Raw genomic sequence first — 24,361 nt, 5'->3', positions numbered from 1 at the left:
AGAGACAAATATTTATTTTTAAAAGATTTGTTTTAAAAATACTCCACCTTGGAGAAGAAAATAAAACAAGAAGAGGAAAAGAATAAGAAGATAAAGGAGGAGGAGGAGGAGGAGGAGGAGGAGGAGGAGGAGAAATGTCAGAAGGAAGAGGAGGAGGAGGGGAAGAGGGAGCAGAAGGGACAGCAGCAATCGGCTGAGTGTGGGGTGCACACCTCTAATCCCAGAGCCTGTGATGCAGAGGCAGGAGGAGCAGAAGTCCCAGGCTAACCTGAATACATGAAACCTCTCAAAGAAAAACAAAAAGAAAGAAAGAAAAATAGAGCCCAAGCCATTTGATACTTGGTTCTGAAGCCAGAGGAAGGTCACCAACCTGAGAGAGGGAAACGGGCAGTTTTCACCTGGCCCAGAGGGAGGCTGATGGAGCAGGTCACATTCACCACGGAGCCATTTGTGACCAGCAGGAGCGTCTCCACCTGGAACAGCTCCTGGCTCCCTTGCCAAAAGGCCTCGGAAAACGATGGCACTGTCTTTCCGTCGCTGTCCCTCCACTGTACATGGGGCCGTGGGAACCACCCATCAGACGTACACCTCAGCTGCATGCCTCCATCTTTCAAGACCTCCCTGGTGATCCGTGGGGTGGAACCCACCGCTGAGGACAGAGACCAAGGAAACCGATGGAGCCTCCACACATGAGTGTGGCCAGCAACTTCCCCTGGGGAGGGGGAGGGGAGGGCAGCTTGGGGAGGACAGAGCTCTGGGCCAATGGCCTCCCTTGGGAACTGGGACTGGCTACAAGATTTCTTGTTTTGTTTTTCTATTTTTATTGCAGTCTTCTAGGATAGACTACAAGTTAAAAAAATACATCTTCAAATCTAATTTCTTTGTAACCTCAATTCCCCTTTCCCTCCTGACCTTGACAACAAAGTAATTTTAATTAGACATGAGACTGGGACAACATGGAAGATGCTGAGTAAGAGGTTTCTCAAAGCAGAGGAAGCAAGCCCTGTAACAGACGGTCCTCTAGGCGTGTCACGCTCCTGTCTGTTAACTTAGACTGGGGCTTGGTGTAAGGGAAATATGAAGGCTATCCAAGCTTAGCAGGATTTGCTGATGTCGGAGAGCTGTTTCTAAGGGTGATTTTTGTCTGCCGCTCTTCAAGCACACCAAGACTGTCAGTCTTTACAGATTCTGTGCGTGTGGTAGATCTAGCTGAGTCTTCAAATTACTACAATTCCTGGAAACCAAGTATTTCCCAGAATCTTAGTAGCACTGTGAAATAACAAGGCTTGTGTAAAATCATGGGGAATATTCTCAGAATGTCACTTTACAGAGTGCTTGAGAGTCCCATCTTCCTGATTGTTCTGCACTTAAAAATTTAAACCACAGGAAAGGCCTGCCTCGTGCTGCCAGTGTGGCCAAGAACTCACAGTGGTGAAGCTTGCAGCCCCAAGGGAGACCTTACTACTACTATTTGCTAAATGGGCATAGCATCGAGCTGCCCTCCAAATTCTTTTCTCTTTGTACCCATAGATTAGCACAGCCCTCACCTCATCAGAGAAGTTTCTCTCGCAGTGGGTAGTGGCTACGACAGAAACTCACAGCTGGTCAGAGTGCAGAGATTGAATGGGGGATTCAGTCACAACTGAGATGTCTATATCATTGCCCCCCCCATGGCTATGTGACCGCCATGGAAGAAGGAAGTGGTACTATTGTAAGAGTCAGAGTTTGGGGGGTGGGCGCTGTGAAACAGTGTCTGAACAGGCAGCTGTGGTTGTCTAGGCAAGACCTGCACTAGATCAAGCTGGTCAATGTTCCAGCTTGGAAGGGGCTCGTGAGCCCACTCCTACCTAAGGAGCTATGGACTGCTGATGATTCAGGGGACATGAGAGTCAGTTCTCTTTAAGGATGTGGCTTCTGGCAGGTTGACCTTGCTCCAGTAGATGGCCCTACATGCATGAGTATGTGGACAGCAGAAATAGGAGTTCATGGGTTATTAATTTTGTAAAAAGAGGATGGGAAGTTGGGTGGTGAATATTATCAAGTTAGATGGTTTGAGACTCTCAGAGAATTAGTAAAGAAGTATTTATTTAAAAACTTCAAATCCGTGTACCCGAGGTTGTGCTCTTGAAGTGTTTATGGTGGTTGCTACACCAAAATTTCAATATAAACTTGAAAATGAATGAGCACGGAGAATATTTTGGGTGTCAGAGAAATCTCCCAGGAACCAGCGTACCACAGTGTTAGGAAGCTGGAGAAGCCAAAAGATCCACATGGTATTCTTACCCATCACCTGCACATCCACACGGGCCTCCTGGTAGACACCATCTTTTCCAAAAAGGCACCGGTACTGCCCCTCATCCGAAGTTCTGGCGTTGTGGATCTGCAGGGTCAGTTTTCCCTCATGGATGGCATCAGTCACCAATGAAGTCCTCCCTCTGTATTCTGCCATCTGCTCTCCAGCCACGTGGGCTCCATTTGCATACACGTGGACTGCAGGGTAATAGCGGGATCGGAGCCACCTCACCTCTAAGTTCTGAGCATCCATTTGAGGTGAGAGGTGACAAGTTAATTCTATGTTCTCTCCGACTTGAACAGGTCTGGGCTGGGAATGTCCAATTACGCTAAAGGAAGCTGTTAAATACACCAGACACGGATGGGGTATGAATCAACACGGAGAAAGTCACTCTACTAACATGGACATCCTGTGAGGTTTGGAACCCACGAGCATCCCAGGGGAGATTAGAGGCCCAGAGTCCCTCCTTGGAGGAGGTGGGACTTGTAGTCCCTGCATGCAATTTAAAGAAGAGCCTTGCTAGCCTGAAGGAAACATTAATTAAAGGCCAGGCTACATGCCAATAGGGAAATGATTTTACTGCTAAAATCCTCAGAATAATATAAATAGGCCATCACTTCTAAATGGGCAGACTTTACGCAATCGGTCTGTGCTACCCTGTGGTCATGGGCTAAAACTGAGTGCCAGGTGGGTATGTAGCAACAGAAATTGAAAAAGCCTCCCGCTAGCCAATCCCTGAAGGAGGTTTGGGGGGATGTGCCTTGGCATTTCCTCCCATTCTCATGGGGATCCTGAGGTGTCCCGGGTGCTCTCAATGCTCTGCCCTCGTGTATGGGCGTGCACGAAGGTCCCACTCACCCAGCTCGGTCTGGAGCATCTCTGGAGAAAGAAAAAGAAAAATATCATAAGGGATTTGGTCTAGAGGAAAGGACAGAAACTTTCCAGAAATAAAGGTGAACTTCACATTTTATTCAAGAACTTCATTTACTTAAAAAGTATGAAAAGCAGAAAATTAGTTCTTCTCATGGACCACCTGGTGACATAGATCTTACTTTTTCATAACAAAAACTGTCAGTTCTACCACCGTCAATCCAATTTGTTTCTGCTGATATTAAGTGCTAGTAAAACATGTACTATGTTTATAAGTGAGTGCTAAGTACAAAATATAAAGCCATAAACAAGTATTACTTAGTATTCCAAACTGGGGCTGTATGATATTGAATTAACATTAACGCAACATTTACTTTCCACTCTTTAATGCATCCTTTGCTTACATCAGCAATACATCTAAACACAGACTGCCCTAAAAATCTCAGTTCAATTTAAAATGTTTAAAGGCAATACTCATCACATAAGCAGCAAAGACTAGCTGGTTGGTTGATGCCTATAGTAACATAGTAACAACCCTTAGAAGGATTGCAGTGAGTTTGAGACCAGCCTGGGGTATAGACTGAGACTATCTGAAAAGAAATACAAATATCTATTTCAGATAGATAAGACAAAGAGATAGACAGATGATAGATAATTGGATGTATACACAGATAATCGGATGAATGGATGGATAGATAGATGACAGGTAGGTGATAGATATTTAGAAAGACAGGTGATTGATATATGATGATATATTATAAATAGATGATTGATCAATGGTAGATGATTAGATAGACGATGTTGATTGGTAGATAGATATGTGATAGCTAGATGGTGGATTAGACACATGAAGATGGATAGTTAAATGATGGATAATTGATAAATGGTTGATAGATGGATAAACAGCAGATAGATGATTGATAGATTAGATATGTAGGTGATAGGTGATAGATACTAGATGGTAAGTAGAGCTTTATCATTGAGCAGGAGGACTTTCTGGGCTCTGAGAATCATTAAGTGCAACTCTCCTCCTCTGCTCTAACTTCTAACAACATAGGAAACATACCTGTAACTATTGTATTGTGTGCTTTGATTATTGTTTTTGTTACTACTTATTGACAAAACTTTAATTAAGAAGCTGTCAAAGAAACCATCCCATTCTGACTAAGCACATGATTGGTTCCTGGAAGCAGCTGGCACACCACAGGAAAATGTCTCAGTTGAAGGACTATTTTTATTACATTTCTAGCATGTTGAACATATTTGCAAAGTTAACACAGTGGAGTCAAACATAAACTTGAAGATTACTGAAATACCCTGAATGTTTATAAATTTTAAGATATTATCTAAATATGATTAAAGAAAAATAAGAGTTGATGCTGAGCAGCCCCTGGAACCCCTGAGGTCCGTGGTGCCTTAGCCAGAGCACTGACCTGGCAGAGCGATGGTGGCCTCCTGGGTCTCTCTGAGGCCATGGCTGTAGATGAAGCAGGAAACGGTCTCTACACTGTCATTCCTGACCACCAGTGTGTCTTCCACATAGAATAGCCCATCTTCACCTGGCACATGATTCTCAGAGAAACTCATCAACTTTTCTCCCCAGATGTCCTCCCAGTGCACCTCAGGCTCAGGGAACCAGCCTCCGGACGTGCACACGAGCTGGACCTCTCCTTCTCTGAGTCCCTCCACATGGATGTTTGGGGAAGATCCTAGAGCTGGAGAGAGAGAGAGAGAGAGAGAGAGAGAGAGAGAGAGAGAGAGAGAGAGAGAGAGAGACATCCTTGAATCCCAGAGACCTGGGGTGGTCCTTCATAGGGAGGAGGTGGAAGCCCACAGCCTGGGAAGCAGACAATGTTACCAGAGTTCCTTCCCAGGCAAATGGAGTTCTGGTTGTTTTATTTGTATCTTTAAACATTAGCATCTTCATAGTCAGTGAAAGGGGGAGGAGAGAAACATGACACAGTTTGCTTTGTGACTCTGGTACTTCGAAGATGTAGTGTGATTTATTCATGAGGACGTCTGTGCCCTAATTTTTTCAGGAGGAATGTCTATGCCCTCATTTAGTCATGATGACATCTCCGCCCTCAACTTTGCTTCTCATGTTCTCTGTAGTAGGCTCCTTGATGCTGTTTTTAGGTGATATCAGAATTCTAGTTTAAATGAGACATTTGTTATTAACTCAGACAACACATTTATGGGCTATTTTCATTTCTTCCGTGGTTTGTTAGATTCCGTGGGCAGTTGCAATTTTGGTATGCAGTAAAATGGTTGAGAAATTACTGTACCTTTCTTGAAGTGGGGAAATCTATTTTAGACTAATTTGTGTAAACCATAGAGTGCCTTTTTTTAACATCACAACTGTTTATATCTCTGTCTGAGAAAATAAATGAATAAGCCTTTCACTTGTACCCACAGAAAACATTTGACTTAAATTTCAATGTCTCTGAGTGTCATGAATCAGTGTCCAGCTCTACCTGCAGCTTAGAAACACACAGATTCTCACATCCATTCTTTTGAGCCAATTGAATGTAGTAATGGGAATAATTATAGCCTTAAGTGTAAAGAAAAAAGGTTCTGTGTGGATGTTTCTCAAAAAGGAACCCCCCAAAACCAAACAAAACCTAACCAACTAAACAAAAAGCTCCCCAAAATCAGAGCTGAAATATAACACCCATTGCTCCACTTCTGGAAAAACACCCAAGGGAATTTAAGCTCACATTCATTCACTGAAGAAAGAACCCTTCCCAATGCCCATGTTGTAGGGTCAACCCCGATATGCATTCACAGGTGAGTAGATAGCCACGTGACCATGGTGTGCTAAACTTCATTTTATGTGTGTTGGTGTTTTGTGTGTGCATCTGCACCATGTGTGTCTTGTGCCTGTGGAGTCCAAAGACGACATTGAATCCCCTGGAATTGAAATTACGAATAGTGTGAGCTGCTGTGTGGGTGCCGGGAATCAAACCTGGTTCCTCTGGTTCCACACAGGGTCTTAACTGCTGAGCCATCTTTCTAGAACCCACTTTATTTACTCAAAAATAATTGATATAAGTTATTCACAGGAAACGGATGGAGCTGGAGACCATGGTATTAAGCAGAAGGGGTGATGGGAGGTGACAGAAGAAGGCATGGGTAAATATGGTAAAGGACCCTGATAAACTTAACGAAAGCATCACAAGATCCATCACTTTGCACAAGGAGCACATGCTAAAGGATTTCTCGAAAGGTGATGGTAACAGAGAAAGAAACTGCATTGGGCCGGAGCCACCAGTGTCCCCAGAGAATCGTCCCCTGGTGAAGCAACTGGATTTACCTGACCTTCTCTTCTGTGTGTAGAGTGGTTGTGACAGCATGCATAAGACCTCAAGCTAGACAAAATCCCAGCATAGATGGGGAGATGGGCATGAATCCCATGGGAGCCGGGAGGGGGGGGTGAGCTGTGAGCAGGGAGTCAGTTTTCCTTAAGGTGTGTAGCCCGTGGTAGGTTGAGCAAGCTCAGCAGATGGTCACACACTCGAATGTGTGGACAACACAATTCGTACTGGATAGAAGGAAGAGATGAGGAAGGGGAAAGCCATGATTGTAAGGGTAGAGAAGGAGGTGGAGTTTGGGAGGGTTGGGGGGAGGGAGGGTTGGGGGGAGGGGAAGGGTATAATTAAAATACATTGTATGAAATTCTCAAAGACTTAATAAAAAAACTGAAGAAAAGGGACTGGGGAGATGGCTCAGTGGTTAAGAGCACCATCCACTCTTCTGGAGGACCTGGATTTTGTTCCCAGTGATAGTTCACAACTATCTGTAACTCCAGTTCCAGGGAATCTGACCCTCTTCTGGCCTCCATGGATGCTGAGCACATACATGGTGCATACACACACAGTCAGGCTGAATATCCCCATACACACATAAAAGCAAATAATTCTTATTTTTATAAAGTAGTAAGAAAAAAAAAAAAGAAATGTCCTCCTTCGGTGGTTGAAAAAGGATTTTGCAAGAGGTGATACAGTTCCCAAAGGTGAGTGGATCCATCCCCCCTTGTGTGCCTTGTGTCCCTGTGCTCCTGTGCCCCTGTGCCCCTGTGCCCCTGTGCCACTGGGCAGATACTCACCAGCTACTTGGAGTAGCACGCTTGTCTCTCTCCAGTAGTCCCCCTCCTGGAAGCGGCACCAGTACTGACCATCGTCACTTGGCTGGACCTGGCGAATCTTCAACGCCACACTGCCCTCTTCAGTGCTGTCCTCCATCCACTCTGCCCGGCCTCCGTACCCCTCCATTGGTAGCCCAGTCACCTCAGCTCCATCCCGATACACAATCACAGGCATGTCAGGGTCGGAGCGGTACCACCTCACCTCCATGTGTGCCGTGGTCCTCTTGGGGAGGAGCTGACACGTTAACAGGGCATCTTCCCCGACTTTGGCCATGATAGGGAGGTTAGGACTGACCACTCTGAAGTCATCTACAAAACAGTGAAAGAGGAAACAGAGAGGCAAGCCAGAGGACCAGGATGCTCGCTCCGAGTAGCCAAGGTGCGGGAACTTGTTAACAGAAAGCAGGAAAGTATTTAATGTCGATGTTTCAGAGAATTAAAACATGGAAAGCTGCACATCTTCTGGTTAAAAATAAACTGTATGTGTTCTAAAATTTAAAATCTTGAGCGTGAATATATGTGACCAGTTGGGAGGCAATTCCACAGTTAATGAGCTTTGGGGATCTGGATTTTTTTTCTTTAAAGTGTTTTATTTCTAATTGTGCACATTTGTGTGGGTACACACATGTATGTGCAGACAAGAAGAGAGGATCCTGTTCCCTGGAGCTGGCCATCGGCAGTAGGTGCTGGGAACTGAACTTGGATCTCTGGGAGAGCTTTCTGTACTCTTAGCTAAGCCACCTCTCCAGTCCTGAGTTTTACAGGCTTAAACCACCCATCTTTAAGCAACCACATCTCTGGGGTTCACTCCCAGATAAATTAATATGTGAGTTGATGCGTCCATGGGGACTTTATCTTGATTCTGGAGTCATTTTGAGTTTAGGTAAATAGCGAAGCCACTGGGTCCTTCCACCTTCCTGGGTCACTCATCCCAGCGAAGGAGCTGACTTGGTTTGTTTGTTTGTTTTTTTCTTTCCTCCCGGAGAAGGCAAGAGTCCAGTAAATAGCAAATGTGGGTTTCACTAAAGTGTCTCATGGTGGGTTGGAGGCAAGGCTTGCCTAGAAAGTTTGAGTCTTCTGATCAAATTTTAAGTCATATTTTTTGATATCTGAACATCAAAGATATGTCTGACAATTCTGTATGCTGGGATGTTTGAGAATTTCGTGCCGCGGGTACCCATTCTTCTTTTGTAGTCCTGGCACTGGGGAGGTGAAGGCAGGAAGGATCAGGAGGTCAAGGTCATTTGGGCTACCAGGCAAGTTAGAGGCCAACCTGGGTAGGCCCAAAATCCCGTGTAGGGAGGAGGAGGGAGTGGAAGCTTAGCAGGGAAAAGCATTTGTAACCAAACCTGAAGACCAGGGTTCAAGTCCCAGGACCCACACAGTGAGGCGGAGAACCAGCTTAGGCAAATTGTTTTCTGACCCTCACATGCAAGCTGCAGGGTGCACACCCCCATACAATGTACATGCATTTGCCCCCCATACACACCACACACACACACACACACACACACACACACACACACACACGAAACATTAAAAGCTAATAACATAAAAGTAGTCATAAAGGTCCTCTTGACTCAGATTTAAGATACTGCTCAAGATTCTCTCCAGTACTCAGAGATCTGTGTCTTTGGCTGGTGGGATTACGTGTGCGGTCTTCCCCGCAGTGTTGAGTATTGTGTGAAAACTGAGCATGCTCCGGCTACAGATCCCAGTTGCGCTTCCCAGGTGACTTTCAGTGCTGCCTAAAGTTGTTTCTCGCACCCAGGAGGTGAGCAACTTAGTCAAGAAGCTTTCCCAAGCTGGGGGTTGGGTGGGTGGGTGGGGGAGGGGGTGGGTGGGTAGGGGAGGGAGGTGAGTGGGTAGGGGAGGTAGGGATGAAAAGGCCAGTGTGAGCCTGCACCCCTTTGTACTGCACTGTCAGGTTGGGTTTGAGACTGCATTTTAGTTCCGCGGGGCATGACAGTGAGCAGAAAGGGGTGGGGTGGGGAAGGACCCTACCTGGGTGCTTTATAGTCAGCAGGACGAAGAGGAAGGAGGCAGCCACGCCAGATAGACTATACCGTGGGCAATCCGCCATCCTCCCTGGGGTAAACACAGAAGAAATGCAGCTGTGATTCCCCACCACGCCCCGCAGTTTCTGCATTGGTTTTTGTTTGTTTTGTTTTGTTAACTTGACACAAGCTAGAGTCATCTGAGAAAAGGGGTCCTAACTGAGGAACTGCCTCCATCAGATTGGCCTATGGGCACATCCGTGGGGGAATTTTCTTGATTAACGATTGATGGGAAAGGACCCAGCCCATTGCGGGCAGTGCCACCCCTGGGCAGGTGGGCTTGCATGATATAAAAAAGCAAGCTGAGTGAGCCGCAGAGGACAAGCCAGTAAGTGTTGCTCCATGGTCTCTGCCTCAGTGCCTGCCTCCAGGTTCCTGTCTTGATTTCCCTTCCTAGTGGACTGCCAGCTGTAGGATGAAATTATCCCTTTCTTTCCTGGGTTGCTTTTGGTCTTGACTTTTATCACAGCAATGGCTATGCTATCTTAATAAACAATTAGCACCAAACCTGTCATCCTAGATCATGGTCTGGCCCCGTTCTTTTCAGTTCTTGATCACAGCTGACTCCCTCACTCACATTTGAGCTCTCACTATGGGGCTACATTGTACGTTATCTCAGGTCTCACTTAGTCCAGCTGGCTTCTTGAAGTCCTTCCTCTACCCCTTGTGAATCCTGATATTGAAATTCCGTACACCAGGAGGCAGGTACTGAAGAGGATGAGGCAGGACAATGTCCGGTTTGAGGCCAACCTGAGCTGAAGGAAGTTTTTTGATTGGAAAGAAAAGCAGTCCTGAGCTAAAGAGACAATGATGTTAAAAAGAGGAAAAACTCAGCTTGTTGTGGTAGCTCACTATAAGCTCAGCACCCAGAAGGCTGAGGCAGGAGGATTGCCATGTGTTGGAAGCCAGCACTGGCTATAGAGTGGGAGCCTGTCTCAAAACACTACTCTCTAAAAAATGTGCAGTGGGGATCAAGAGGAAGTAAGAGCCATTTCCTGACAGGATGCAGGCTGTGCGTAGGCTCTACCTACTTCCTCATCTTAGTTGACTCCTCCCCACCCCCCCACTCCCATGTCCATCCTTCCTGAGAGACTCGCCAAGCCACTCACCTGTTGCTCTTTCCTTTAGGGTGAAATGGAGGTTGTTGTTCTCACCCAGCCACAGGTGTGTCCTTCATTCACATAGCAGGTGTCTAAGGACGGGAGTGCACAGTGACTGGAGACGGAGCAGCCAAGGAAAGTGGAACTGTCTCTGGCTTGCGTGAAGGAAGATTTGAATGGTGTCAACCTGGAGGCAGAGTCAAGTCCCCGAGGGTCACTCTAAAACGAGGCTCCAGCCAGAATAGCACATTTACCTTCTGCTCATTGAGACATGCTCAGAAGCGAAACTCAGAAGGCAGGTGGACTTTGGGCTCTGTTCTGATTCATCTAGCCTTCTGGGCACAGTGATAACGCTGACCCTTATCTCCTCAGAGCACCAGCACTCAGGCTGGACCCTGCTCCATGCCCTGTCCAGCAGGTAGGTGACCTGCTATCTGGTAGTGACCTACATCATGGCTACTTTGTCCTCCCCTTCAGCTTGCTGAACATCTATGATTCCCCATCTAGGGCCAAGCTCCCTCACAACATGGAGTCTGTGGACCCTCAGAGTGCAGAGCATGACTGTCTATCAGAAACTCAACCTTCACCCTACTGAGCAGAAAACCAAGTCTAGGAGGCGATGTTCCCTCCCTGAGACCAGAGCATCAGGCCAAGGTGCCTGTGTGTTTTTTCTTTGTTCTTTCTCTTTTACTGGAAAACAAAGGCTTCACCCAAGAAATTTAATAAGCTTTCTGATATAGTGTGTGGGTACAATGAACATGGCTGCTGATGGAGGGCCTTGGGCACCCCCTGTTATGTGCTCTTCTTTCTTCAGCCCTTCCTTGGGGTTCCCCTAAATTCTCTTTCACACTATTGAGGGGTCTCTACATCCACTTTCAAGAGCTGGGAAGAGCAGTGTTAACTTATTTAGAAGAATGTTCTTCATCGTAACAGCGTAACAGCAAAGCCTGCAAGGCACCACTTGGTTCGAGGTGCTTTTCCCGCACTCTTCCCTCTCAGGATTAGGGAATCCTGCTCCATCCAGCTTGACGCTTCTGGTCTTGATGAAGGCGGTGAGTCTAGGGGAGGTCCCACAGTGCGGGATGGGAGGTTAAAGGACTAGATGTTGAGAAGGATACAAGGGCTCAGAATAGAAGGGTTGCTCCCTGTCTGTGATTTTTTTTTTTTTTTGCTTATTTTATTTTGCTTTTGGGGTTTTGTTTTGTTTTGTTTTTCTTTTGTTTGAGACAGGGTTTCTCTGTGTAGCCCTGGCTGTCACTGAACTCACTCTGTAGACCAAGCTTGCCTCGAACTCAGAGATCCACTTGCTACTGCCTTCAGAGTGCTGGGATTAAAGGTGTGCACCACCACCGCCTGGCTTTGTAATGGTTAGTTTTAGTTGTCACCTTGACTCAATGTAGAGTCTCCTGAGAAAGGACTCCCTGTAACTAATTTTTTTCAACGTCTATTTTTAATGATGGTTCTTAAATGCTTTAACCCCCATTCTAGACCATTACCCACCGGGGGGGGTGGAAAAGAAAGAATGTGGGGGGAGTGGACCTGTTTAGAGATGGTTCTTTGGAGCAAATCCCATCTGTGTTGTCAGGCACAGGTTGGCAGTGGCAGCTCGATCCACTTGCAAACACTTCTCAGCTACACCAGCAGTGGGTTTGGTAGGGTCAGGAGAGCAAACATGAATAGGCACCAGTTGCACTACCTAATGAGACAGCACAAGTCAACAGGAGGGACCCAGAGGGTGCCAGGAAAAGTCCTTGGCTGTGTCTCTCTCTCTCTCAGCAAAGTGAAGATGAGAGACCCAAAAAGCATTGCGCAGCTAACTCTATAAGCAAGCCAAGCTCCGCCTCCACCACTGTCTGCCAAGTTCTATTTATACCCTCCAAGCCACGTTTCTTCCATGGGTCATGCGTGGCCTCAGCACGTGCATCTGTCGCAGCTGACATCACTCTGCCAATCCGTCCAAATCCGAGGAAGTGGCAAGAAACTGCAGCACGAGAAGTTTCTTGGTGCAATTCTCTTTATGGAGTCCAGACAAATGCAGCTCAACTATGCAATGTAAGGCAAACCAATACATGTGTGTTGTTTGCAAAGAATCCTTCATCAAGTGTCCTTTCACATGCTTGCCTTAACAGAACATCCTTTCACTTATGTCGATTCAGCGAAATATTCCTTCACATGTTTGCTCTAGCAAAACACCATCCAACACTTTCCAAAGAATCCTTAAGTTTCCACTTCAGCTCCCCAGGAAGAATTGCATAAGTGGGGTTGATCTGTGAGGGAATATCTTAGTCAGGTTAACAGAGGTGGGAACATTAAGTTCTGAATTTGAGAGTCCTCATTTCATAGACTGGGTCATGAGCTGCACAAGAGTGGAAAGGTAGGGTGAGACGAGCAGGCACTCACAAGAACAGAGCAGCCATGACATCACAAGATCAGAGCAGCCATGACATCATAAGATCAGAGCAGCCATGACATCATAAGATCAGAGCAGCCATGACATCACAGGAGCAGAGTACCCGTGACAGCCCAGGAATCCTTGGCCAATCTGGCTTTCAAAGAAAGGCCTTTCAACAGAGATTGACCACTTGAAGTTCCTTAGAATTAAGGAGAGCTAAAAGTCTAAAGAAATCAGTAGTCGGGGCAGAGAGAGGGGAAGAGGAAGGGAAGAGAAGGGATATATAGAGGGAGGGAGGGAGGGAGGGAGGGGCAGACAGAGACAGAGAGGTCAGTGATACTCAACACTTCCAGATGTTTAAGTTGCAGACTGGTCAGTTCTTAGCTCTGGCATCAGTCTGTCACCTGCAGAACTCTTTGCATTGTCAGTGTGAGTGCTTCTGCTTGGATGGAGGATGGGGGGAGGGTATCCTGGACCTCAGGAGCCCAGGGTCCACACAGCTCTGAAGGGAGAAGGTGTCCCAGTGGAAGGAAATCCTGAGGCATGGAGGACCAGGAACCACACAGCTTTGAGGAGGGTCAGTGTCCCAGTGGAAGGGCATCCTGAGACAGGAGACCACAGGAACCACACAGCTCTGAGAGGAAGCCTCCTGAGCAGAGGCACTGCAGCTCCCAGGGGAGGGTCTCCCCAGTGAGCTCAGGAGCTCAGGGGTCTCAGGCCAGCACCGTCTCTTCACTTTTTCTCTTCATTGCTTCTTTTCTTTTTGGCTTTTTCCCGATGCCTCCCAAGTGTGTGCGCCACCACGCCCAGCTCACTTAAAATCTTAATTTACTTTCAAATTGACTTTATGAGAATTTACAAGTCTGAATCACTCACCAGTTATTGTTTTCTGAAAGTGATAAAACTGATTTTTCCGCAGATACAAGCAAGGAGCTTCATGTGGGGAATCGAGGGGACCACAGGGTGTGCATCAATCCTTTAAACTCTCCAGGATCAGAGAACTAGACTCCAGGCCAATGCTTAATTTCTGTTCCTAGAAATATGAACTCATGCCCAGCTGCTTGTAATTTTCAGACACAGCATCCCATGAGGTACGAGCCTCCAGGAGTTCTGGGCGCTTGACTTGTCCAGTCAGGGTCAGTCAGGCTATTTGTCCTCTTCCACTGATCCTGGAATTTCCAGCCTGGACTCTGGACCAGTTGGGATACTGTCTAACGGGAATCAGCCAACCCCGTCTTTCAAAGCTGATTGCTGAGGCACTGTGTGAAGAAGATGTTCTCCCAGAGGAAGAAACCGGGGAAGTGCGACCTTCAACATTTCAGATGTTTGGGTTCATGTCACTCTGGGAATAAGAGGAGCATCCTAGTGTTGACAAAAATAAAAACAAAAATTAAGCTCACTGGGAACTACTAGTCCCAGCATTTGCATCGTTGAAACCCACCTCGTTCTTATGGGGTCCCTTCCCCTGGTTATTATCTTGATCCACCAGGCCTTGTGGCTCCATCTCTGCGAAATGCAACCCAATGATGAAGTTTCACGAATGGCCAGTAGATGGCGGATTTGTCAAGACAAGATGCTAGTGTTTCAAGGTGGCACAATTTGGATAAGGTCTGAAGAGCTGCTCTCCAAAGCCTCACTAATATTGCTCAATCCATCATTCAATCAAATTAACTTTTTTTTTTTTTTTAGCAAACTCAATTCAGAGCCTGGGGGATGGAAGAAGGAGCAAAAAAAAAAATTAGCTGCTGTCACCAACTATGTCAAGTCCCCTAAGGACCCCAGAGGAATCCTAAGACCAAAGCTTTGTTGGCAGTTGGGAAGATAGAGCGACAGGGAGAGGCTCTTTGTTAACCTTAAAGCTGCTGTCACGTTTCCTTTCCCGGCTCTATTAAAGCACACCTCAAAAAGTGAATAACTCTTCTCTCAGAGTTAGCCGAAATGTGCAAGTAGATAGATGACTCAGATGTGAATATTCCAACTGTCCAAAGGCCTCAGAGGAGGGGTCAAGGGCATCAAAACCAACCAACTGCTGAAACCAATAGCTTTCCCACACACCATCAACAGATTTCCTAAGGAGGAAATTGTGAAAGGAGCCCAATAGCCACAATTCTCTGCAAACACACATACACACACACACACACACACACACACACACACATACACACACATACACACACACACATACATACATACACATACATACATACACACACATACATACATACACACACATACATACATACACACACATACACACATACATACATACACACACATACATACATACATACATACACACACATACACACACACACACACACACACACACACACATATATATATATATATATACACACACACACACATATTTGCTGGTGCCCTGTAACTGTGCCTCAGCCAGATGGAAATCACAAGTTCAAAGTTGACAAGGGCTTCAGAGACAGTTCTAAACCAGCCTAGATGAGATCCTGTCTCAGGATTATACAGTTTTACACTAGGCTTATAATTCAATAATGGGGATTTCCCTGGTGTGCGATGAGGCCCTAAATTTAATCCATAATATTCAAATAAATAAATTAAATGAAAAGAAAAAGAAACTGAAGAAGAGACAGAAAGGAAAACACTTTCCACATTCATTGTTTGGAAGAACTAATATTGTCAAAATGTTCTATTATAGGGAATTTAGTGGCTCAGTGTTGTCTCTGTTAGAATAACAATGGCATTCTTCACAGAGCTATAGAAATCAATCCTAAAATTTACACAGAAAAATGAAAGACCTCCAGAGTCACGGCAATCTAGAGCAAGAGCAGATGGGGATATGATGTTGAGCAGCTCGGCTGTCGGGGGAGAGGGAGAAGGGAAGCTAAAATGGAAGAACTTGGACCAAACAAACATAAAGTGCACTGAAGCCCCAGAACTGATCTGGGTCCAGAGTGGATGCGCTCAGGGTGGCGGAGCTGTGGGAGAATGAAGACAGAACTGATCTGGGTCCAGAGTGGATGCGCTCAGGGTGGCGGAACTGTGGGAGAATGAAGACAGATGACCGGTAGAGGATACGGGTATAGATGATAGTCATGTTCATATAATTCAGTAATCTTTAGATGACTCCCATTTGCCTCTAAGGCTCAGTTCTCCCACCCTGAACACAGAGTTTTGAGTGTGGACACAAGCTGTGTGGTTTGGGTGGCAGAGTACAATGGACCCGTGTCATGTGGTGAGCCAGCTGTCACAGGCTTGAACATTGGGCAGCAGGCATTGGTGACATCCTCAGCAGATGATGTTCCCTCGTGTCCTTTGGGCTTTGTTGAAACTATGACATCAGTGGGACTTCCCAGAGGCCACTGACCACTTTAGGTTAAAAGTCGACCCTGTCTCTACCAGCCTTAAGCTATACTTCTTGTAACACATTCCATTCTGTTTTCTGGAGGAACCAATGACAGTGGCTCACCACGGATTAATGTCACCAAGGATACATCATTCAGGTGGCTTCAGAAATCCCCTCAGACACACAGGAAGCTATACTTTGGGAGAACAGGAAACCACAAACGGTGTGCTAGAGACTTCTCCCCATCACGGAGAAGGGGAACTGAAAGTCATTCTCTGAAGTCCACTTTAATCATCTCATGAGCAGAACCAGTCAGCACACAGGAACTAGGCAGCGTCATAAGTTGCTAAGTAGCGCTGTGTATTTAGAAGTCCCTTAAACTTACCATACACTTGCCAAGAACATGGCATTAAGAAGCTAGCAAAACCCATCTTGATGATAATGGATTGAACTTCTGAACCTTTAAATCAGCCCCAATTAAATAGTGTCCTTATAAGAGATGCCTTGGCCCTGGTATCTGCTCACATCAGTAAAACCCTAAGACAAATGATGAAATTAAGATGAAAGGAAAAATAAAGATTGAGAAATGATTAAAAAAAAAAAAAAGCTAGCAAAAGATAGGTGCAAAAATTGTGTTGGCTGGATCTGGCTCTGAAACAGGAGGTCAGCCCGCACCATAGAATTGTTGCATCAACCTCTTGACCCCGGGATGATCCTGTTAGTGATCTGGGGGTTGGTATAAGATGCCTTACTTAGCCCCTGGTACGATCTCACCATCAGCAGCCAAGGGGATGGCTGCCCTCCTGGTCCATCGGGGTCTTTGTTGTACTATGTTGAAGATTCACCAAACCACTAATTCAGCCCCAGATGGGAAACCTAGCTGCTTGGTGGCTTCTCTTTGGCTTTTAGCCCTTTCTGTCTGTAAGTAAATATTTTTCTTTATTTTAAACAACGTTTCCAGAAACAAGAGATATAAAACCTCCTAATTTTCAGGAACCTCTATGGAGAATCTCAAAATACACTTTTGGTTTAAGACTTTAATCCTTATAAGATGGGGAGAGAGCTTCCACTGCCCATTGACCTAGGCTACAGGGTGGTACAGCTGTCCTGTGGGCATTGACTTACTGCTCCCCAGGGAATAAGCTGTGCCCAAGCTATTCTTTAGAAGATGTGACCTCCACATCCATGCCCAGATTCACCTTCAGGTCCTAATCTGGCTAGAGATCCTCTCTAGGCCATGACACATATAGGAGGACCCTGTACAGCCCATGGTTTCTCATGATCGCTACCCATTTTCCAGAGGTGCCCCAACTCTCTCTGGTCTTGGGAGCTTTGGGACTCAGTTTATTTTCCAATGCCCTCAGAAAACAGCATTTGCCAGTGGCCCTGGAACCTTGGGCTGAACTGACCATGTTGGGGTCTAGCTCACTGCGAAAGGAGATACATCCGGCAACATTCTGTTACCAGAGTCCGGGCATTCTCCATTGCCTGCTTGTTCAGTTTCTCTTTAGATTATTCACTGTCCCTTGGAAGCAGTCTTCCCAGCCTCCACACTCAGAGGCGCAAATCCCCATGTTTCTTGTTAGCGATTTTAATTTACCCGGGCCGCACTGGCGCCTTTCAGATGCGGCTTAGAGTGGGACATGAGAGTCTGTATTTTACCAACATTCCCAAACTCTTGAAACTTTTTGTCCTGTTTGTCTATAGGCTTTATTATTATTTTTGTTAATAAGGGGAAAAATTTCTTCTTGAAGAAAATTGTTTCTTGAAACGTTAAGTAGAAACTCTGATACTAAATAGGACCTGGTTGCAAGAGACCTTTACCTAGCAACAGATGTGTCAGTCTGAAACATTTTTCTGATTGGTTAAAAGTCAAGTGCTTTGGATTTTAATCCCTTTTAGTTCTCGATAATTCTGCCTCAGTCTGTGATTGCTTCTGAACCCACCAAACACCCAGGAAGAAAATGGCCACAGTTGGAGCCCTGGTGTTAAGATTGTTCTTCATTGCTGTTCTGATGAGCTCCCAGAAGTCATGGGCTATCAAAGGTAAGTGCTAAGAAAACCGACACCAAGGCAGTAGACTGTGTGAGGCGTTGGAGAAATGAACATGGGCATAGAAAGGGCAGTCTTTGAAATGAAAAAGTAAGAATGGCAGGCACCATGTAAGTCTAAATCTGAAGGTAGTCGGGCAGCTATAGTTCAAGGGAAAATCTTTCTACTGAAGTGAAATGACTCAGGCATAGTTGAACAAACAAAGGCACATGCTGCTGAGAGCTGCCATCTCTCCAGAGGTCAGACATTTGGGGATATGGGAAAGTAGCTTTCAGTAGGCACCAACCAGTCTCAACCCCGGGTTTTATTTTTTCTTTCTGGAACATTGGAAACATTAATAATTGGAAACCTCATGCAAGTTTGTGAAGATCAAGTGAGAGAATGTATGAGAAGCCCTCAGTGCTGTTCCCGTCTGAGTATCCTGTTCACATCAGTCCTGTTGTATTTAAACATGGACACTGTATTTAAGATCACTAGAAAGAGAGGACACCACCCCACTCCAAATCTACCCAAGAGGGAGGGCAGGCACACTGATGTGAGGTGCACTTAGTTGACTGATACTTGGGGCGGTTGTAGCTGTGACAGCCCCTTCCTGTGACACAGCAGATGCTACAAGATCTGTGGTCACCACTACCGAGTTCTAGCTACCAGAGAGCAGAGACATAAGTGGAGGTTGCAATCATCTCCAAAGCAAATATTTTGTGCTGATGTGGGAAAGGGTTCTGCATCCTGAGCAACCCTGTGGACAAGAAAGGAAGAAAGGAAGGAAGACGGGCAGAAAGGAAATGAGAAGAGTGGAAAGCCAGCTCCAGTCGCACAAGAGCAAGTCTGAGCTTGTACTGCCCGAGGAGGTCTTAGAGAGGCAGATGCTCTTCCTGTGCAGCAGAGCTGGAGGAATGAGGAATATAGAACATACATTTGCGCATAAAGACAATCATAAAATAAATCTCTTGACTCAACATTAAAATCGGTCATCTTATTCCTAAAGACAGCACAGAAGCCCTCATCTCATCTTCCTTGCTGTTGGTAATCCTCCCTGTCAATCATAACAGACCATGTCCCATAGACGCAGTCCCAGTCGAAGGAGTGGTTAGATAAAGGTCTAGTTTCAAAGTCAACCCAGCTATGCCCCTTCTCAAAGATGTAGACTTGGGATGAGGATAAGCGATCCCGAGCATTGCAGGGTCTCAGTGTCAATCTCCTGAGTGCCTCGGGCACCACTTATGCCTCTAAGGGTTACTGCTTAAAGGACTTTGTAACCAAACATTGTCATCAGAGTTTGTCAGGTCTGGTGAGGTTCTGCAAGTTCTTGTCTCAGACCTATCCTGATAGAATGGGACTCAGCAAAGGTAGACGAGGAAACTCCCATGTTAAGTTGACAGTGATCTGCTCAGTTCACAGAGTAAGCAAGAGGATCAGGTGTCACAACTGTAATTAGTTCCCAAGGTCCCAAAGGATCCTTTCAAATAATACTTCTCTACTCAGAGAGTACAGTGCCAGGATAAAAAAAAAAGCTCCTGTGTGCTGACCCAAGCTACTTAATCCCCACATAACAGGGAGCAAGGGAAGTTTCTTTCTGATGCACTGTAGCCAGATTTCTAAAGTCATGAAGTCATTAAATACCCACTCAAATATGTTTCCTGAATCAACCTGCCTCTCCAAGGCCCAAGGGACAGTGCAGGAGAGGGGACAGAAAGAACATGTGAGCCAGAGGATGGGGGGGGCTGTGAGAGATACTGTCTTCCAGACATGCCATGCCATTGCACACATGAATGAACTTGCAGTGGTTGCAGTTATATGCACAAGACCTTCCCAGGCCAGCTAAACGATGTAGCAGGATGGGAGAGGGGCTCTTGAGAGACTGTTTACAGTTGATGGCTACAGATGGAGAGTATGTGTTTCTGGGGGTTGCCACTGGTTGGTGGCTCATGCTGGAGTGCACATCTGGACAACAGTTGGCTTGGTGCTGACAAAGAAGGTTACGTTGAAGGCTGTGTCTTGCAGCCCCATCCATTCATCCTCTAACACACACAGCTCCCTTCTTTCTCACCTGCCTGCTTTGCTCAGTATGGATGTCCATCACCCAGACCCTGTTTCTTCCCTAACTCCCATTCTATGCTCTTCCATCCACCTTGTCCCAGTCACCGTCCATCCCTGCCCACCCAAATGGCTCTGGGTTCTTCATCTTCTTCTTCCATCTCCCTCCCTAATCCTCTTTCCTTTGTTTTCAGAGGAACACACCATCATCCAGGCAGAGTTCTTTCTTTCCCCAGACCAAAGCGGAGAGTTTATGTTTGACTTTGACGGTGATGAGATTTTCCATGTAGACATTGGAAAGTCAGAGACCATCTGGAGACTTAAAGAATTTGCAAACTTTGCCAGCTTCGAGGCTCAGGGTGCATTGGCTAATATAGCTGTGGACAAAGCCAACCTGGAGATCATGAAAAAGCGTTCCAACAACACTCCAGATGCAAACGGTACCGCCTCTCCTCTCTCCTCCCTCCTTCCAGATGTGGGAAGTCAGCTTTAAATAGACACTTTGGCAATTTCTATAAGAGTGTAAGAAGGTCTTGCTTGCCCTTCTAAGACCTAAGTTTGCTCAGCATAGCAAATCTAATTCTCAGGTCACAGGCCCAGGGACTTTAGAAGTTCGTTACTTTTCTTTCTTTTCCCCATTGTTGTAGTCTTGGTTTATTCATTGATTATCATTTATGAAAGCACTGACTTGAGTCTATAGAGGGGGAGTGAGAAACTGGGATGGGGGTATAGGTGGACTGGTTGGGTAGTTGGATACCTCATACCTCAATACTGGCTCCAAAATGTCATATCTGGGAATAGGGTCACATGCCACTCAGGGGTTCAGAGTCCTGAAGTAGCATTGTAGCACAGGCCAGCATGGGAAGAGCAGAAGAAGCTGAAGGAATGAAAGCTAACTTATGCCATGTTCCCCACAGTGGCCCCAGAGGTGACTGTACTCTCCAGAAGCCCTGTGAACCTGGGAGAGCCCAACATCCTCATCTGTTTCATTGACAAGTTCTCCCCTCCAGTGGTCAATGTCACCTGGCTCCGGAATGGACATCCTGTCACCACAGGCGTGTCAGAGACAGTGTTTCTTCCGAGGGACGATCACCTCTTCCGCAAATTCCACTATCTGACCTTCCTGCCCTCCACAGAAGATTACTATGACTGTGAGGTGGACCACTGGGGCTTAGACGAGCCTCTGCGGAAGCACTGGGGTAGGGTGCTGCTGTTACTTCACTTTCAGGCATCCCGTTTCAGTGCTGGATTCTGGACAGTACAGGGATGGGAGCACAGCTCACTGTTAGAGTAATGGCCTCACAGGTGTGGGGCTTCAAGCTCAATTACCAGCATTACAAACTAAGAGTTCACAGTGTTTCATAACACTGACTACAATGTATACACCTTGGTTCTCTTGTAAAGCACATTCATTCGTTTTTTTGAAAGAAAGACTATGCATGTGGGTGTTTTGCAAATGTGTACGTCTATGCACCATTTAAGTGCCTTGGTGCCCTCAGAGGTCAGAAAAAGGTGTCATATCCCCTGCACCTGGAGCTATGTGCAGTTGTAAGCTGAAATATGGATACTGCAAATGAAACCCAGGTTCTCTGCAAGAGCAGCCAGTGTTAACGAATAAGTTGTCTCTCCAGTCCCAGAACACACTTTCTTTCTTATATTGGCCACTGATACTATTTCCTGCAACATAACTGACATCTCCTCTGATTTATTTTCCCCAGAGTTTGAAGAGAAAACCCTCCTCCCAGAAACTAAGGAGAATGTTGTGTGTGCGCTTGGGTTGTTTGTGGGTCTGGTGGGCATCGTCGTTGGGATTATCCTCATCATGAAGGGTATTCAAAAACGCAACGTTGTAGAACGCCACCAAGGAGCCCTGTGAGATACCTGGAGGTGCGTTAGATGTGCTCAGAGACTGAAAGATGTGTGACTATCTGGGAGAGGAAAGCACGGTGTGGTGCCTTTAAGAGAAGGGTGTGAGGGTAGTGGTGTCTCTTAATTCCTTTTGTTGAAAAAGTTGAGCTTTGAGATCAGATGCCACCCAAACCTTCAGGATCTGGGATCCCTTCCTAGGGTGTTCCTAGACCAGTTGTGAGTCTTGGAAATTTTCTTCAGCTCCCAAGACTGATGACTCACACAAGAACACTGCTTCCTTGTGGCATGGGAGAGTTAGTCTCAAGGCTCAGGCATTTGGACCTTCCGGGTCTTAAGGCATCAGCCATAACTCCAGAGTCTAAAGCCTTTGGAGTTAGGCTCTTGGATCTATGGCATGAACTGGAAATCTCCTGAGTCCATAACTAGTATTGATCCTTTAGTCTGAAAGATGCTTCTAAAGGGATCCAGAGGAGACAATGAATGTTGTCCTTCATGCAAAATAAGGTTTGGGGTTCATGTTGGGAACTCAAATCCACATTTAAGGACTTTTTCATAGTCACATGACCAAGAGGGACCAGGAATGAAGATGAAGGCTCTCAGTCCTTACTGTAACTTCCCTGATAATTCTGTGTGTCCCACCACAGGTGATGCCTTCGGTTAAAGTTCAGTGAAGAAACTTGCTGTGACGGAATCTGAGACTACTCCTTTCAGTTGTTCATCTCAGCGGAGACCTCATCTTCTGCAGTTTCCAGCCTTAAGCCTCAAGAATGGCAGCAGGTTCTCTGGTCTAATGTCTGGCTGGGCTTTTCCACCTCCCACCTGTATCTATATTCTGTCTTCCACCATTTATAGTAATTCCTCTGTGACAAATATCACAAAGTTCTTCCTCTGCTGTGGAACTTTCTGAGAATGGAGTCATCTTCTCCAAACTGTGTTCTTGTTTTCTACAAATAATAAACACCTTGGGTTGTGAAGTGTTATTTGTGCCTGAGCCAGTTCTTGGTGGAGAGGAGGGCCCTGAGGAGTGTGTGTACCTCCCCCATGTCTGAATATTGAGTACCTTTTACAAAGTCTGGGATTAATCAGAAACCCAGACTCACTAGGGTTTTAAGCTTCTGCAGATATTATTGCTTAAAGACATGTCCATCTGGTAAAGCACAGAGTGGAGCTGGAGTTGCTGTACAGCAGACTCTGGATTGACGTGTGTTGGAGTGTGTGTGTGTGTCGGGGGGGGGTAGGTGGAATGGGATATGAGAGTGAATGTGACCCTTTCCTCCTCCATTTCCCTTTTTGTGAAATCCTCAAAGAAAGTTGATGAGATTCTGGATGCTAAGAAGAAAAAAATTAACTAGACACAGTATATGTGTATGTGTGTGTGCGCATGTGCATGTGTGTATGTGCGTGCAGGTGTGTGTGTGTGTGTGCGCGCGCGCGCGTGTGTGTGTGTGTGTGTGTGTGTGTGTGTGTGTGTGTGTGTGTGTGAAGATGCCATGAATTCTGAAAGTGTGAGCAGGTGGTTGGGGGATCATGGGAGAATCTGGATGGTAGAGGGAATTGTGGAAATGATGTAATGATACAAATTCAGTACACTTGCTTATGTATGAACTCCCCAAAAAGATATTTTTTTAAAGGAAAGAATGAGAATTATTATTTGGCTCTTGAGATGGCTTTTCTGCTTATCCTTAGAAGAACAAATCTCAAAAGTGAGGGCCTGTCCTTGGGTAAATAATGACAATGACAGAGCAGGGGCGATTGTGGGCAGAGCTGGCAGCATACTGAGAGATCCACAAGTTACAGGATGCTGGTACTGACCAGAGACCCCACTGCAACATCCTTTGCATTAGGAAATGGCCAGGGGACACTGAGGACCAGGCCTGGGTTCTATGGCATAGTCTCAGGTTTCAGATCCTCTACACTGGCTGATGGTGAAATTAAGGAAGTGGTTAGCTTGGATTCAGAAATAGGTCAGTGGAGTCAGGCTGGTGAAGGTCTTCCTCAGTCCCTCCTTCCAGCCCCAGGGGCTCTGCTTCCAGGTTTGGTCCACTTAGCTTCCTTTCTGTCACCATGACTAACACTCTGACAAAAGCAACTGATGGAAGATGGAATTGATTGGTTGACAATTCCAGATTCCAGCCATATCTGCAGTAAAGTCAAGGCAGAAGCACCAGAGCATTCCATGCACATTCAGGAGCAAAGAGAATGAAGGCTTGCACAATAGACAT

The 24,361-nt window shown here is 46.0% G+C and overlaps 2 protein-coding genes across 2 annotated transcripts in view; one reads left to right on the top strand and one right to left on the bottom strand.

The window, feature by feature from the left end:
- Btnl2 (butyrophilin like 2) overlaps positions 1-10,609 on the bottom strand; it is a 13,714-nt gene extending 3,105 nt beyond the window's left edge. The window contains exons 1-7 of the mRNA XM_021218529.2: positions 10,474-10,609; positions 9,312-9,395; positions 7,269-7,616; positions 4,597-4,878; positions 3,152-3,172; positions 2,284-2,631; positions 371-649 (exon numbers count right to left, since the gene is read on the bottom strand). Of these exons, the coding sequence (XP_021074188.1) occupies positions 371-649; positions 2,284-2,631; positions 3,152-3,172; positions 4,597-4,878; positions 7,269-7,616; positions 9,312-9,390 (1,357 nt within the window). The 5' untranslated portion in view covers positions 9,391-9,395; positions 10,474-10,609. The remainder of the gene's footprint in view (positions 1-370; positions 650-2,283; positions 2,632-3,151; positions 3,173-4,596; positions 4,879-7,268; positions 7,617-9,311; positions 9,396-10,473) is intronic.
- Positions 10,610-17,906: 7,297 nt separating this feature from the next.
- On the top strand, positions 17,907-23,116 carry LOC110335782 (H-2 class II histocompatibility antigen, E-K alpha chain). The gene is made up of 5 exons (XM_021218132.2): positions 17,907-18,227; positions 20,465-20,710; positions 21,188-21,469; positions 21,989-22,157; positions 22,784-23,116. The coding sequence occupies exons 1-4, from the start codon at positions 18,146-18,148 to the stop codon at positions 22,144-22,146; spliced, it is 768 nt and encodes a 255-aa protein (XP_021073791.1). The 5' UTR covers positions 17,907-18,145; the 3' UTR covers positions 22,147-22,157; positions 22,784-23,116.
- Positions 23,117-24,361: the final 1,245 nt, after the last annotated feature.

This window comes from Mus pahari, chromosome 18 (assembly GCF_900095145.1).
Source record: "Mus pahari chromosome 18, PAHARI_EIJ_v1.1, whole genome shotgun sequence".
NCBI classification, from domain to species: domain Eukaryota; kingdom Metazoa; phylum Chordata; class Mammalia; order Rodentia; family Muridae; genus Mus; species Mus pahari.
This window is presented reverse-complemented; position numbering and strand designations above follow the sequence as displayed.

Excerpts from the sequence above, each read along its gene's own strand:
- LOC110335782 (XM_021218132.2), top strand. The coding sequence starts at position 18,146 with ATGGCCACAGTTGGAGCCCTGGTGTTAAGATTGTTCTTCATTGCTGTT. Across the intron at positions 18,228-20,464 it reads GAAGTCATGGGCTATCAAAG|AGGAACACACCATCATCCAG; the intron begins GTAAGTGCTAAG and ends CTTTGTTTTCAG. Across the intron at positions 20,711-21,187 it reads CAACACTCCAGATGCAAACG|TGGCCCCAGAGGTGACTGTA; the intron begins GTACCGCCTCTC and ends TGTTCCCCACAG.